Source organism: Platichthys flesus, chromosome 1 (assembly GCF_949316205.1).
Source record: "Platichthys flesus chromosome 1, fPlaFle2.1, whole genome shotgun sequence".
Classification (NCBI taxonomy): Eukaryota; Metazoa; Chordata; class Actinopteri; order Pleuronectiformes; family Pleuronectidae; genus Platichthys; species Platichthys flesus.
In genome coordinates, this window is record NC_084945.1 from 11,049,675 (window position 1) to 11,066,887 (window position 17,213).

The 17,213-nt window shown below is 42.5% G+C and overlaps 1 protein-coding gene across 1 annotated transcript; it reads right to left on the reverse strand.

Annotated features, from left to right (window-relative positions):
* Positions 1–1,493: 1,493 nt before the first annotated feature.
* slc17a6b (solute carrier family 17 member 6b) lies at positions 1,494–16,818 on the reverse strand. The gene is made up of 12 exons (XM_062383827.1): positions 16,098–16,818; positions 14,227–14,482; positions 13,200–13,318; positions 10,848–10,962; positions 9,577–9,664; positions 9,386–9,472; positions 8,789–8,931; positions 8,034–8,183; positions 6,769–6,901; positions 6,338–6,448; positions 5,317–5,444; positions 1,494–4,699 (listed from the first exon to the last, which is right to left on the reverse strand). Exons 1-12 carry the CDS (start codon positions 16,169–16,171, stop codon positions 4,358–4,360), a joined length of 1,746 nt encoding a protein of 581 aa, XP_062239811.1. The 5' UTR covers positions 16,172–16,818; the 3' UTR covers positions 1,494–4,357.
* Between the last annotated feature and the right edge of the window lie 395 nt (positions 16,819–17,213).

A 17,213-nucleotide genomic window follows, 5' to 3' on the forward strand; every position in this document is an offset into this window, starting at 1 on the left:
CATTGATTTCACCGACAACGAAGGAGGGCAGCCATTAAGTGTACACTTTGTGTGGCCTTGGTAGAGCAGCTGAAACTCACTCTGTTGTAGACCCGTCTGTAATGATCCGACACACTGATTGTATGTTGGGAGTATTCTTGACATGTGACAGTATATGATAAAGAAACAACCAATCACATGAAGCAATGTTACACATGCAGGGTAACATTATTTATGCTCAACGTTGGATATGAATACAGGGAACAGAAGGAGCCTTCTGTCCGTACTAATTTTATCCATGTTTGTGTACGACTTCTGAAAGCTAAAGGTTAGTTTATGCTGCCTTTTATGAACACAAAGATTGTTTCGAACAATATAACCGACACTTACCATACAACTCCATTCATCTTCTATGTTGTTTGGATTACTAGGCAATACATCCACTAGAGGGCAGCACAGAGGTGAGAGTTTCTCACAATGGCAAACATGTCGGTAAAAATTATGTTCTTCTGGAGAAAGAGGTGGAAGTGGCTGTTTGTCTCTGTGACTGAATAAATAAACATCTTAAAGCACCTTAAGAACTTCAAGCGAGATGATGTATGATGCAAGAAAAAAAAATCAACAATGTTGGTGCATTTTCGTGGAGTGACTTTGAGGGTTGGTAAGAAACTACAGATGATGATGTTACTTCACCGGGGCACAAACAACCCTTTTTCCTCCTCTTTCTTAAAAAACTACATTATTATTACCATCAACTTGTTGATTCCTGAGATCCTTGCCTCTGCGCTGCCCTCTAGTGGATGTCTTGTAAAGCAACTATGCCAGTGTAAATGTAGAAGTAGGTGGGCAGTGATGGCAGGCATCATTTCATACAGACGTGTCTTTTTCTACTTAAAAGCAGCATACATACACCTTCATACAAAACCCTGCAATTAAAGGTGCAGGGCAATGAATGTAAGTGAAAAAAATAAACTCTTCAAAACGACCAGTAAGGGTTCACAGAATGAAATCATTGACGAAGCATAGATAGTGTTTCTGCTGCCTCACATAAATCGATTATTAATGTAGTTTTAACATAACCTTGTGTTATCCACAATATAAACAGCATTAATTGAGATCATATTCAAGTCTTGACTTTTGCCATTATAAGTTCTCATTTGTAGCCACTATACAAATACTCCTGACACAGAATTTGGTTTTGTTTTAGTTTTTTTTATCAAAAATGGATATAGAGTATTTCATTTTGACATCAACAAACCTCTCAATTTACACAGCAACAGAAGCCATAGAATCACACTGGAACTTCAGAGGCACAAAAACAGGAAACTCTTAAACTACTTCAGGTTGCACATTTGTCATTTTTGAAAATGAAGAATCGCTTGGTTAGATTTCATCTTCAATGTCAATGAATATGGTGACAATGAAATCAGGGCTGTACAGGAGGGAACAAAGGGGGGTGGGGCACCAGCCACTGAATGGAAACATTAATCAAAGTAAATCCTGAGGACAGAGAGAGAGAGAGAGAGAGAGAGAGAGAGAGAGAGAGAGAGAGAGAGAGAGAGAGAGAGAGAGAGAGAGAGAGAGTAAGAGGGAGAGAGAGAAAGAGAGAGAAACAATAGCACATGTGGATCACACAAAAACAGAAACATGAAGAGGTCGAGCGTCCGTCTCTCGGACAGAGCTCGTTTTATCATTCTCATCTGGTGAGCAGCCCCGTCACAAACTCTCTTCACCCTCTCGTGGTCAGAGAGGTTTGACTCGGGCTCTATTACTATATTTTCATACATACAGTATATTTACTTTTTTTTTATCACAAGTGTTAATTTTTCTACATTTGTTATCACAAAAAGCACGACTGTTAAACAAATGCATAAAAAACAGTTACATGACTGTTCATGACCAGAACTGTTACTATGAATTTATTGCTTTGTACACTGAGTTGTGTTTGGTGCCGCCTGCACACCAGGGGCTCACTTGGTGAAACCTCACTGCTGAGGGGCTGTACTCCCTTAGAAATGTTTTGACGTCCAGCTAAAACCCGGCCCTGCTCTTCACCTTTGGTTAATTGTGCAAAGAAATTGAAGCATCAGTAACAGTTTCTGAGACACAAGACAAAGAAGTTTGAAAGAAAAGGGAAACCAAACAAAACCAGAAAGGACAGAAAACAAACTTCACTTTGTTCCATGCATAAATACACATCCACACACATCTATATTGTGAAGTGCACACTTCAGGTCTCCACAGACGAGTGACAAATTAAAGTAAGTTGGCCCCTTCAGACCGGGGTCAGTCAGTGTAAGTGCAGAACGAGGACGGAGCCTGATCCCGAGGACCTGGTGCGTTCACTTGTTCTTATTCTGGAGCCAATGATAAACCGGTCATTACATTATACATTAATCATAAAAGGTTTCATATGACTACCATTCTCTGACCTTTATCCAAATTGCACATATATGTGATTGCCTCTCCAGCAGTATGCTATATATTACTGTAAATAGATATCTCTTCCTATGTTGAATTTAATGTGAAGTATAGATAAATGTAAACATTTAAATACTTTTGTTTGGGACTGTCCAATTTTACTTGAGCTTTAAAGGCCCTGAAAACATATTTTCTCAATCGTCAGTGGGCGTTTCCATGAAATCTGCTTATAGACTATTCAAGTGGGAAAAACTGTTTATTTGTTATTGTGGCCTTTTCACTTGTCTGTAGTGGGCGGAGCTCAGGTGGAAACAGTTGAGTTTATAAATATATATCTGAGCTAAATTCAACATTTAATTGAGAATCTGCTGATTGTCGAAGTTTTTTTTTTGTTTCTGTCGGTCGAACAAAGTCTGGATGAAACAGTTTTGTTCGGTCTGATGGCGAATTTGACTCTGGGGCTGCCGGTGGAGACATCTAGTCCAAGGCTCTGTCTTCAGTTCATTGCGCACTCTTTACAGTCCGACCTGTTTCTTTGAACAAACATTTCTGCTGCTTTTTTGCAGGTGTTTTAGGTCCAAACAACATTTTGGCTAATCGATCATTGGGGTCAATGTGTTCTGCCTCTTTTGCTCTGATCATGGAATGTTTAGCTGCGGGCAACCAACGCCTGCTCATAAGTGATTTGCCAACTAGAACCAGAAAGTTTCAGGCACACAGATTTCCCCCTTTTATCGTATATATTGAAGTAATTGAGAAATACTTTGTTTTCAGGGGCTTTAAAATGTGCATTACACATAACTCACCTCTTCATTTGATTATGTAAAGTATCTATTTTATACTTTTAAATATTTTTCCTCTTTCATTATACCCTTAGATTTGCTGTTTTAATATATGAAGACTCTCATACAGATTTTTGCTAGTCTGTACTTTCCATTGCACCAATTCTCCATAAGGTTGTGTCTAACCCTGAATCTCTTAATGTCTAAATTGAATCTATAAACGTTTATATATATATACTCTGTGCATTGCTAGTTATCTCTGAAATATATGTTTTTATTTAAAACTGTGTTTCCACAATGCATCGGAACAGCTATAGGCTTTGAGAGCAATGTGGATCACGATAAGGAGAATGGCTTTACTCCTGCACTACACTGCTGAGATGTGACGGGTCGCAATTGGTAAAACAAAAACCAAAAAGCTCAAACAGCAGAGTTACACAAACGGGTCACATGTAGCTAACAAAGACATTTTTTACCTTTTGTATGCAAGTGTAACCAAACGGTCAGCACGAATCATCACACCACACGTCAAATCTTTACAGCAGCTCACTTACATGTCAAGGACTTAGAGTTACACACGCACACACACACACACACACACACAGAAGCCGTGGATGAGGAAATAAAAAAATCATGTTGTGCATTAAAAAAGTCACACTACTCTGAGTGCGTTCAGGAGACACACCGTACAATCTATACCAACAGAGTGTCTTGCTGTGCAGTGACATATCTATACACTGTAATGGCTGGCTTGTAGAACATTGTACTGTAACAGGTAATTTGATAATTGAAGGCTCGGTTCTGATGGGCAGCTTCTACCTGGCCCTACAGGCTCCAGTGCTGTCAGGAAGCCTCCGCTAATAGGATGGAAATGTTCACGTTTACATACAGTTGCACTCCAAATGAATATATTTATCATCAATATGCATAATATTACACTTACAGACTGCCAATTTGATATGTGTGACACCTCTATTAATCAAATATCCTTATATTTTCTATGTGCTTTAGTAATCTTTACACTAAGTTCGTCATTTTTTAGATTTCTTTATTTAGAATTTGTGCAAACCATAGCCTACAATGATTGATTGTAGTTTCTTGATATTTTTATGACTAAGCTGATGCACACTCAGGAAAATAAGTCTACTTTTGTGTGCGATGAGTGTGTGTTTGGTTTAAGAGTAGCCCTCATCCTGCCTGTACCCGTAGCCCGCTCCCTGTGCTTCCTCTTGGACGTACTCCTCGGTCTTCTCCCAGCCGGCGGCCCAGCCTCCGTTCACCTGAGTGGTCGCGCCGTACGTCTTCGCCTGACCTCCGAAAGCACCGTAGCTCTGAGTGATGTCGCCCGTCTCCTCTGCCAGCTCGTCCTCATCGATGAATCCACACTTCTCCTCGCTGGTCTGCTCGGGGTCGGCCCAAGGCTGTTTTTCTCCCGAAGCAAAGATCCCGTAGAAGATGACGCCCCCATAATGCACCATGGAGGCGATCAGGAACACGGACTGCCATTCTTCTCGAGTCTAAGGAGGAAAGAACAACAAAACCCAAGAAAAATGACCCAAATTATAAATAAATTGATATTAATAATGCAGCTAAAAATAGTCCTAAAGTGTTCATTTGTTTGAGTGGTGCAACCTCTAAAATTGCCATCCAGTTTTCATCCAAGTCATCTTTTTCATCACTAAACCTAATTTGCCACCAAGGAGTTTTCACTGCTGTAACTTTGTTGATTTGTCAGCAAGATTAAAACTACTGAGGACATTTTCAGTTTGTTATTTTTCCCTTTTACCAATTTTCCAGTGAATAATTCATGGATGAAGAAAATCAGACTCATTAAGGGGGTTTGTATCTATGAGTAGATGCAGTTTGAGTGAATGTTAGACGACCTTGGTGGCCTACTGAGCAGTTTCCATAATGGACAATTATAACTTCTTTATTATTATCATTAGTAGTAGTAGTAGGAGTAGTATCTGGTAACAGTTCGATACATTATAGTGGCTTATAAATCCTGTATTCAATGTTTACTTTGTAGCGCTAAAAAAGTGCTTAAAATAAAGTGATTGCTCTTTATTTAGATCTCCTGTAAGACTAAGAGAGAATCTTTATATTTACAGTGTTTTGTGCATCGAGCCCTTACCTTGTTTTTCGTCATAGTACCAACAATCAGAGGACACACCATCCCGGACAGGGTACCCACACCGTTAGAAATGCCCATTAGGATGCTGGCATAACGCGGAGCAATATCCAGGTGATTGACGTTAAACCCTGACGGAGTAAAAATACATTTATAATTCAAATATTGTCGTCATTTTACCTCGGTCATGATGAAAACTCGACCAGACCTATTTGTCAGTGGGACCATTTGTAGTAAGTAATGAAAGCAGCAGATTCAGGACACAGTTGTAGATAAAAGCCGCACAATCGACGAACACGGTGCAGCAGCCATAGGCGGCGGCTCGCCACACGTCCTCCTCCTCCCCCACTCTGACTGGCTGAATGAATAAGTGTCCTCGCCGAACTGCTGGCTGACTGGCAAATCCCGCGGGACAGCTAGCACTGAATTATTTAACACTCCAGGAGAAAGCTCAAGAACAACAGGGAGGAAACTGATTTCACTCTCTGTCACAGACCTCTGCATCGGCTGCATAAACACAGCAGATCGGTTGAATGAGCGGCTGAAGAAAACTCCAAGATTCATTTGGCACCGAGGGGAAAATGTTTACTAATATGTTAATATCCGATTGATAAAGACGTCACATTTGTTCTGATCAAGTTCAGTGCCGGTGTTATTTGAATGTTGTAAGTATGACATGCATGTATAACATCAGACGTATTTGATAGGTCGTATAACCCACTGCTTGCTCGGAGGGTTACGAAAAGTGTTAACATTTCATCTTTGTTTTATAATGCCTATTCGTCATATCGCATCCTGTCAAAGAGTCAGACAATACGAATTAGATGACACCACAGATGAAGTATGGAGGAATGTCCTGTTTTCTTTTATGTTTGAAGAATAATAGAGACTGCAAAAGTGTTTTGTGGACTCAAGCATTTTGCCCACCCAACAATCAGCATAGTGGTGAGTAGTTGTGAGTGGATGAGTGAATTTTCATTTTTGGGTCATTCTGGATGAGAACGTGTGTTTTAATTATACTAACCTGATATAGCAAATCCACTGAATCCCACTGCAAGCACCAGGAAGGAGATGGCCACCCCTTTGCTGTGGGAATATCCCACTACTAGCAGAAATGTGGCCTCCATGCCAAATCCTAACAGAGGGAGACAGCAGGTCACACACACACACAGACACACACAGAGCCCACGGGCTGTTGGTCATTGCTGTGCCAATTGAATTAACCATCATACACGGTCTGCACTCAATTACATGAGCGATAGATATCAAATCAATGCAGAGTCCCTATCAGTTGTTCCACTTGTGTGCAACAACTGAACATAGACTTAAACAACACAAAAATCTGGCAGCAGAGAAAAAGGGCCGGTATGGATCTGACACCATGGAAATCACACCCTGTAGCAGCAGAGAGAAGGTGTAGAAAAAAACAACCCGTCCTCGGCTCAGACTTCTCACCTCCACAGTTCATGATTTTCCTGACGGTGGTGGTTGTCAGGATGTTCTTTTCGCGCAGGTAGTCGGCCAGCTGGCCGCCGATGGGCACAATGATGGTCATCACCAAATGGGGGAGAGCAGACAACATGCCCACCTGCAAGCACACACAGAAAATGTGTTTTCAGGAAGCGCACAAACTTTGTTTTAGAAAACAGATGCTGCCTGTTTCATATTATTATGATCGTGATTGTTAAAGGTTTTAACAAACCCTTACCCTTTTATATCAGCTTCTTGGTCTTCAATATAGACTGAGGAGCTAACCCCCTAACCCTATAATGGCATCAGTGATAAAGGCTGTAAAAACCTTCCCTCATTCATCCATTAATTTATTCTGTATCGAGCAGTAAATGCTGTTTTTGTCATTGACCTCTACATGTCGTCCTTCCTGTGTGAGACTGTTGGCAGAACTAAGCGTGCATGCCTCAGACACGTCCTTTGTTCTATTGTGAGAATATTTGAAGGTATTATGAACAACATTAAACAGACATGTTACCGTTCGCTGTGTTGTAATATCGATAGCAAAGAGTTCACTTGCACCTCATATTATTTTATTCACATGCTCTGTCATTATTAAGGCTTATTTAGACTCAACATTATACATGAGTACGGAAAAATGGGGCATTCATTTTGTCCATAATTTTTCTGAAAGCTTACAGATTCGTAAGAATAGACAAATGGAGCAGTACTACCAGAAATCGTAGGGGGCAGTGTAGCTAATAGTTAAAGTAGGAGGACCATAAGACAGTTACCGTTTTTTCGTGAAGGGGCAAACTGCTGCTTTTATCACAACCTCTTCCCCATCGCAATTTTATTGTTGTCATAAACTTTTCACTCTGCGCTGCCTTCAATGGATGTGTCTTAACAACCAAGGGCTAAGAGAGCAAAGATACATTGTTTTGAAATGGACGCCTCTTCTTTTGCACATAAAATCAGTGTAAATGAGTCTTTAATCTTTCTCACATGTTACAGGAAACAAGACTTGTTAAAAACAACCCTCCATGTCCTTGATGAACCGATTCTAATTCGTTATGTAACATATCAGCTGATGTGAGAGAACCTCAGGCCACCAGTTGAACTGACATTGATTTTGGTAAGTGTCACACGCTCGGCCCTAAAACATTTCTCTATTCCTTTTGTCGCCACCAAATGAATCTATGATTAATGGAGCACACAGTTCATGCCCCATGATAACGTCACTTGTCCAATGACTTGTGACACATTCTCACCTTGCTTATCTCAAAGCCAAACACTTCCTCAAAATAGGCAGGTTGGCTGATCAGCAGCAGGTAAAAGGTCCAGCTCCTGCAGAAGTTGGCCACAATGATTGCATAGACAGGCATTGAGGTGAAGAACTTCTTCCAGGGGGTCTTGAATTTCTGGAACAAACAATCAAAGGACTTTATTCGATAAATACCTTAACATTACCTGTAATGTAAAGGTAAAGAAAGACAGAAGGTAAATGACTGATGGGAGTGAGACTTGGTGCTGTGTTGTTGCTTCTAGTTTCCTTTATAACAGACAGGATTTGTCCAAAGTCCAGAGCTGTGTCCCTATTGAGGAGGTCGGACAGGTTGGGACAAGAAGGATCCCGCAGGTGGATCCTTCTTGTCCCAACGTCTATCCCAGGATTTCATTTGGCGCCAAACACATTTTCAGAGACATTCGCAGCAGCAAGCGTCTCGATGTCCAATGCTTATACTTTTACATGTAACTCATCCAAACAGCTTACGGTACACGCTTGGTCAAAACACCAAGGGACATTCAAACTAGACGTCTCCAAATGCAGCTCTGTTTCTAGGTGGAACAAGCTGATTATGTGATCACGGAAATCTTCACATTTAATTTCGGCCTTCGCATTCTATAGGCAGCCTATGAAAGCCACTTCCTTCGTGAGCCAAAATGAACCCCACCTCCGAAGGAATAGGCCCCTTGAATTGGGACACTGCTCAGATGTGCTCCAGTGTGGAAGGTGTGTCCTCACCTCAGAAGGACCCGCGAGCCTGGCACTTTCTCCAATGCTCTCCTCAATGTAGCAGCGTTCCTCATCAGTGATGGTGGGATGTTCAGCAGGGCTCTCATAAGACACAAGGATCCAGAACATGTACCAGAAGATGCCAAAGCATCCTGCACATCACACACAGAATAAAGGTCAGAATGAAGACAGTTATACAGAAGAGGTATTGAAGCTAATTTTCAATAAGAACACATAGTGTTTGTTAGCTTGATCTTTCCAAAAGGCCTGAGAGAATAAAAGCCAGACAGGGAAGCTGAATTTCAATCCACAGAGAAAGATTGCTGGTTATTTATTGACACGCCAAAACATTGGGGGTGAGGGGGGTGTGGGGGGCGGTAGATCAATATACAGTCTGCCTGAATAAATCCATTTGACTTTCACTGGACTCTCACTGTCAAAGCCGAGCTCGAAAAAGCTTAACTCAATATTCGTCGACGTACAGGGGGATCCAAGAGACCATTTTTGCAAGGGGCAATCACACTTTTGGTCCCCACTGTACAGTATATATATCTTTATATCCCTCTATATATATCTCACATGCAAACCCTTATTTATTAGTCTTACCATAGAGATAGAAGACTGAGGACCAGCCAGAATACTGAACCAGGATCCCGGCCAGTGGCATCGCTATCACAGCTCCAGCATAAGAGCCTGAGACATGACAGGAGGGAATCAAACGTTTTAACCGATGTATTAACTTTCAAAAAAACTATTCTGAAATGTAAAAATACAAACAGTAGAAACTGGGTATTTACCACAGAATGATAGGGTGGCCAGACGACTCCTCTCCAGGGGAGGAGCCCACTTACTCCAGATGCCATGACAGGCCGGGTAGGTCACTCCCTAACCACACGAACAACAGTCAAGGTCAATGCATGGTGGAGAGAAATACATGAAAAAGATTAGCATGAGAACAACATGTCCTTTGGCCTGCTACTTTGAGCACATCCTAACACAAACAGCATCATTGGTTTGAGTGGATTATGCTCTGTGTTCAAATTAACCAAGCAATGTGTTATTAGGTCTTTACAAGGAATAAACAAGGCCACATTTATTCCCATTGTTGATTGGATTGTCTTGGCCTCAAAATACCTGTAAGAACTAACAATATTAACATTTTCACCCCCGTGATTAACATGAACAAATTGCACGGCTCCGTGAGCAAAGACGAGGTGACGAGCTGTTCGTGGAGCCAAGCAGCTCTGCAGCCATTAAATGTTCATCAGTCACTAATTTGAACAAACGGCGCAGATTTACAATCTGCATTGACTTTCATTAGAGAGCTCCAGTCTGTGAGAGATGACATATTAGATTGTACCATTAGATTAGTCCACACAGTATTCATCAAAAACTATAATCTATTCTTCTTTTAAACTGGGTTGCAACGTGTTATATTTTTATATACGTAGGTTATATGTTATATAATTAAAGCTGTGACACAATTTGTTTAAAAATCAGGGAAATAAGGTGCGATGTCCTCACTCAGACATTTCCTTAAAAATATATCGTCCATATAATGCCCATCAACAAGCTTTATTTCTGATCTTTGTATTTCTAAATGTTGTAATATCAGCGTCGGTGCAGATTCCATCAACATGTCAGGACTTGTTAAACAGCAGAGAGACATCTGGGTGTCGTGTTCCACTACCAAGCCAGAGGATTGATGTGCTTTAGCCCATCAGCATTTTCCTTTTCATCCATCTGAGCTCTTGGATACGCGCTCGTGTGTCCAGGATACAAATTGAGACCGTAAAGAATGAGCTGGACACTCCCACAAACTCATAGTGAACTGGATCAATACAGCAGCTCTCATATTTCGTCTGGCTGAACATCCTGCGTCTCAGTCTTCCCCTTTGTTTTCTTGTGGAGCGAAATCTGCAGAAGGTCCCTTTCAGTGTATCATCTCAAGCTATTCATAGCCATAATAACAGAATCTCACATCAGAAACATGGAGCCCTTTGGTTCTGTTGATGCTTTGTGTTTTTTTTATGAAACAGAATCAAAAAATGTTTGACAAATCTCTTACCTCCACCAGCCCTTGTAATATCCTCACAAAAATGACACAGCCGTAGTGGACTCGTGCGGCCGAGGGAATGAACATGTTGAGGATGGAGGTCAGAACGATGGCCGCACCAAATACCCTGAAAATGATAAGACACATTTGGAACACAGCATTTTAAATATAGCAGCTCTATTGTTTATACATTTTTAGCTCTGTCTTTTCGTAGCAGATAAAAGTTCACTGTATCACATTAGATGTAACATAGGCCACCTCTTGTTTTTATTATTAAGGGAAATATTTAAAGGCTATTGGGCTTATGGTTATTGCCCGTCAAATCAAAAATACCCATTAGTGGAAAATAACCAAATACATTTATTCAAGTACTCTAGGATACTTAAATACAGTTTTAGTATACGTACTTTAGGTATATAGTTTTATGCCTTTCATTCCATAAAACTCAATTTATTCATGGGGAAATACTTTTTTCTCCACCAATATTATTTGACAGCAATACAAGTTACATTAAGATTAAACAAAAAATAATCAGGAAGTGATACTATAGGATCGATTATTAAAGATTAAGATCCCCACCAGAAATCATTAGCTTTTGGTGCTTTAAGTAAATTTCGAAGCGTAGATATTGGTAGGGCATTTTGTACGCTGAGATTTCATTACATCTGATTTATTCCTCCGTCACTGAAAGCCTTAGTTAAGCTTAATCGAGTCCCATTTTTTACATTTAGAGCCATTATAACGTGTCATCTTTGTATTTAAACTCATTTTCGAAAATAATGCAAACGAATCACATTTCAAACATCTCACGGAGCAAAATGTCGCAGCTAGTTAGCCCTGTGCTCTGCTCTGATTGGCTCTGCATCATTCACGCTCTTCTGACGTCGCAAAAATAATAAACGCTTGAGCAGAACCACCCCGACAAAGCTTATGTCGTAGCCTAGCAACTGGTTTTTTTTTGGTCGGTTAGAAATTCATAAAAAGCGTTGTGTTGAAAAGAGGTTTTTCTACGGTGACTTCATTTATTTATCTTCTTAATTAAGATTAATAAGGATCCATGGAGGTCGTTGTTAAAAATCACACATAACGATCTCCTTCTGTCGTCTGAAACCAGATGAGAATTGTCTTTTTATTTTTTTAAAGGTTGATAATAAAGTCGAATTTTTATTTTCTTATATATATAATGAGGGAGCAGCAGGGAGGGGGGGGGGGGACACACCAGGGGGACCAGTCACTCAGCTGCTTCTCATTTCTGTCACGTCTCTCCCGCCCCTGCACGCGGGGGGCGAGCTCCCTAATCCGGTTGGGGAGACTGTTGGGCACGTGACCAATTGATTCATTACACCCTCATGTCAATCCGAGGCACGAGGAGCAGACCGGGACTATAATAAGAGGTTATATGTTTATAAGCCTCTATAGATGTTTCACTGTCTGCTTTGGCTGCACGTTTTAATAATTTATATGATTGGCTAATATTTGTTCGTTTTAAAATCATCAACCTTATTTTTTTGTAGCGTGATCGAGATTTAGGCCTCCATTCTTGAGATATAAGCAGAATTCCATTTGCCTTTATAGATGATTTTGTTACCAGTAAGTATTAAATGAGCAATAATATTCTCTGTGTCATCATTCAATCTGTAAAGTCGAGTTAATATTATAGTTACTGTCTGTGTAATATAGGCCTAACGTTATTATAATGACTTTATGTGTTGGCAATGCTCGTGTGAATAAAAGCCTTTGGCGACAGATCAGGGTCTGGTGCTCTCCAGGCCCCGAGAGAGCGACAGATTAGGCCCGGATCCCCCCAGAGAGCTCATTAACAGGTGGCAGCAAGCCCTGACACCGAGAGCAGGAGAGCAGCCCGGCGTCTGCATCTCCCGGTGTCTGCAGCCCGGTGTCTGCATCTCCCGGTGTCTGCGTTTCCTAGGGTCTGCAGCCCGGTACCTGGAGCCCGGTACCTGCAGCCCGGTGCCTGCAGCCCGGTACCTGCAGCCCGGGGCCTGCTCCCTGCAGCTCTGCATCACCTCAGAGCAGCTGACTGCCTGGAGCCTGGAGCCTAATGCACTGCTCGTCCCATTCAGAATCCAGACAATGAATCATGCCAGCTATTTTAGGTCTTGTCTTTTCTATATTTGATATTTTTGCTTTAACGAAATAATTCCAGACCACGTGTGTTCATTTTCGTTCCCTTTCTATTTTGTCTATTGGAACACAAAGAAATAGATCGTGGTATAATGAGAGTGACGGAGGAAGGAAGGAAGCCAACTGTTCAGGGATTTGGTTAAACAGGCCTAGAAACCCTAGTTCCTCCTCTGGCTGTAACGAACGGGGCCCTGCGCTGTGTTTGGATCCGTGCTGACTCACCTGTTTGCCGCAAGCCTGGAGGAAATGTATCCTCCCGGGATTTGGGTCACGATGTAGCCCCAGAAAAAAGATCCGTGAATCAGCCCCACGGTCTCCGGGTCCCAGTTGAACTTGGCTTTCTGGTGGATGATATGGGAGGCAAAAAAACGTTTTACATTACACTGGCGATGAGAGCATGTATTAATTATTCTGTCATTTGAGAAATAAACGAAAAGAGGGATTTATCTGAGGGAAGGCCTGAGTTTAGTGTTGAAGGCCTGCCACGGTTTATTTCGATCAGATGTCATTGATCTGATCAGTGGGAAGATTCATGTGGGAGGATATTTCAAATATAAACCACTGAGAATCTGTGTGAGCTAGATAGGTGATCATTGATGATTTATTCATAAAAACAAAAACAAAACCCTAATATATACATTCATTTTACGGAAATATATGTATAGACATATTCTATGATTGATATAGAATTTATTTTTAAAGATATGTGTATGTGTGTGCAGGTATGTCCTCATAAATCTTCCACTATCAATTTTCTTTATAATAATGTCGCTGTTCTTTGTGTTTCTACATGATTTTGGCCACACACACGATATATGATGCATTTCACTTGGAATTTGTCTGAATAAAAACACGATAAATCACTGAAATAATAAGCTGACATCATACAACAGCATCACATGGTGCATTAACCACCTGGCCGTGTTTTAAAGACGTGGAGGCCTATTTAGATTGAAGCAATCTCACTTATATCCTCCTAAATATTATAGATCTCATATATAGGTCTACGTTATTGATCCCAGATTGGGACATTTCTGATCATTTACATCGTGATTATTGTGGGTGTTTTAAAATGAAAGATACATCATTTATGGTTTAAAATGGCAGCAGGCCTTTTTTATATCCCATTTTCTTTTCCCTTTCTTGATCAAATAAGATCGTAGTGTCCGTTTGTAGATGCGCAGTTTATTGTTTTTAGGATTTCTTGTGTTTTTGGACGTATAGAGGTCCCTGGAACCGGTCGCCACACCTCTGTGATGATGATCTTGCCGTTCTCGTGGATGGTGCTGTTGTTGACCATGCCCACTATGGCCACGCCCAGGTTGCAGCGGATGCCGAAGGAGATGCAGAAGCCGAGGCCGCTCATGATGGCGATGATGTAGCGCTGGGGCAGACCGAAGCACTTGCAGTCACACAACGGGGGCTTCTTCGCCGCGGCCTCCCGGGGCCGCCCGTCCTCCGTCAGCTCGATCACCTCCCCGGTCTTCTGCTTCCTCTCGATCACCCTGCGAGGACAAGACACGTCCACTGAGTCCCCACGTCAAGTGTCCCCACGTGAGAGGGGGGGTGCACACAGAGTAAAGGTATAATCTCTCCTGTAGTGGATTTATTTCTACAGAAGGAGGCCCGTGTCTTTATTTCCTCCATGTATGAATATTTTATTATAGGGCTGGAGGTTATAAGGTTTGATGTGTGCGTTTTTTATTCAAAAAATGTTGCAGAATCATCACAATCATGCACAGCACGTGTGTGTGTGCGTGTGTGCGTGTGTGTGTGTGTTTGAGGCCTTTCTTACACTGAGGAATCTCAAGATCCATCCCATCTATTATTTACAGAGACGCGAGCATGAGATTTCAAACCAAACGAGTCCATATCTATTGCAGTTTAATAAAACAACACGACGAGGATCCAAACAAACAGACGCGCATGGCCTGTGTGTTTAAAGCTGGAAACAGACGCGCGTGAGTCTGACTGTACCGCATTGCAGCAGCATCTCCCCTCACTTCTCACACTGATTAGCATTCACGGGGCCGAGCCGCGGCTCCAACCTTCAGACACTGATGCTGCACGACCGTGGGCATTCCTCAAAATCCCCCCCCCCCCCCCCCCACACACACACACACCACACACACCCACCTGCCCACCCGCCCCTCACCCCATCTCCTCCCACCACCTTCAGGAAAAAGTCACATTTATTCTCCACGCGTCCAAATGCACAAAACGACCAGAACAATCGAAATCTTTAAATGCACGTCTCTGTAAAGGGATGGGACTTTTTTTTATTTCCAATCGAATAAAACGCAGATGGACGCAGGAGCTGCTGTCAAATCAAAGGTCCGAGTTTTTTGTTTTTAAATATCATTGTAGAATAACTGCATTTTACTGGAAATCACATGCAAGTGTGGCCTGATCCTCTTTCAAACCAGATGTTCTGTATTTCTACCACAGTTGCAGGAATGTCCTCGTTCTGTCTGAACGATGGAGGATGCATCCACATGGGACCAAGACTAAATATAGAAAAGGAGATTTTGTTTTATTCATTCGGCCTGAGATGGAGAAACTACCGAGATTCTCCAGATGAAAGAGAATCCAGATGTTGGATGTCAATTCATTGAACGGGGGCGGTGCGTTTACTATCAGTTTGAGTGTTGCGTCAGAGGGCTTTAGATAATAATATGAGCTGTGTTATGAATTATGAATGAAGACCAACAATCTGCAGTATATTTATTAAATCGTGCGCGGCCCTCACGTGCCCTAACCTGTCTGTTAATGAGATTCACGCGCAGGCCCTCATCATCATCATCATCCGGTGGCATCTCGGTTCATCCCAACCCACAGCCATCACCACACACACGCGCACGCACACGCACACACAGGTACACACGCACATGCACACACGCCCACACACGCACACGCACACACCCCTGATTGCATAATTTCCCTCTCACTTCCAGAGGCGTGACCAGAGATGTAAGTTGTAGAAAGTGTGAGGCCCGCAGACCCACACATCGTGTCTCATGTGTAGCTCGAATCCAAGTCACCACATCAGGCAACTCACCCGCGTCCAAACAAGATTAAATGATTGATAATAGTATTAATAAATAAATGTCCGTTCCTTACTTGTACATTTTGCCCAGGGTCTTCCCCGCAAATTCCTTCACCCCCGTCACAGCCCTCATCTTCACGGACTCCATATCCAGATCGCTTGTGTGAGGCCTAAATCTTCTCTGTGCAAATTCTACTGCTCGGTCGTCATGTTACGGCGCAGGATGCAGCGGCGACACGAGCAAAACAACAATTGGCGAAGTTGCGGTGGATGCGAGGAAGGGCGACGATCCGGCGGACGAGTTGACCTCTCACAGGGAAAAGTGCCGAAGCGAAAGGACAAATAAAAACATGCGTGCACACGAATCAAACGAGCCGTGCGCCTTCTCCTCCCATCAGCTCATCCCCTGAAGCCGGGGAAAGAACAGCAGCAGCAGCCGCGCACGGTGCCATCACCAAGAAGACGCACGAGGAGTGGAGGTGGAGGGATTACGGCAGCGCCGTCGAAGGATGAGGATAAAATTAAAATAAAAAGGAGGGAGAGAGGATGAGAAGGTCGATGGACGGATTTAAAAAGAAAGGAGAGAAGTTGAGGAGGCAGCCGCGCGTGCTGGAGGCGGCTCGGTGGACTCAGAGAGGGAGTGAGGCTGGCTCGTGCCTCCTGTGGTGCGCGCGGCTTCGTCTGACGTCGCGTTCAGCACCGAGGTCAGCGACGGCAGCCCCGCGTGCAGCAACATCTGGACAGATGCTCGAGCGGCGCGAGCAAAGGCCAGATGTGTGAACAGCCTGCAAACACACAGGCTGCAACACGAGGCGGATTATTTTTAGTGAATTCCTAAAAAGTGAAAGAATGGTGTGTGTGTGTGTGTGTGTGTGTGTGTGTGTGTTTGTGTGTGTGCGTGTGTGTTAATTTCATCCGATCATTATTGAAATGCTGCAACTTAAATAATAACACAACTCGATTTCGTTCATTTTTCGTTCTGCGTATTTATTTTTAAAATGTATATTAAAAAAAAAAACTAAGACGGTAACCTGATATATGAGAGCTGCAGCTCTCTGGAGGGCGGTGCCATGGAAACCAAATGAGCGGGAGAGGAACCCCCTCCACACCAACCCAACAGGCTCCTCTCCTCACATCCATCAATAATTTAAGCATCTCCACATACTTCCTTCCCCCCGACAACCACATCT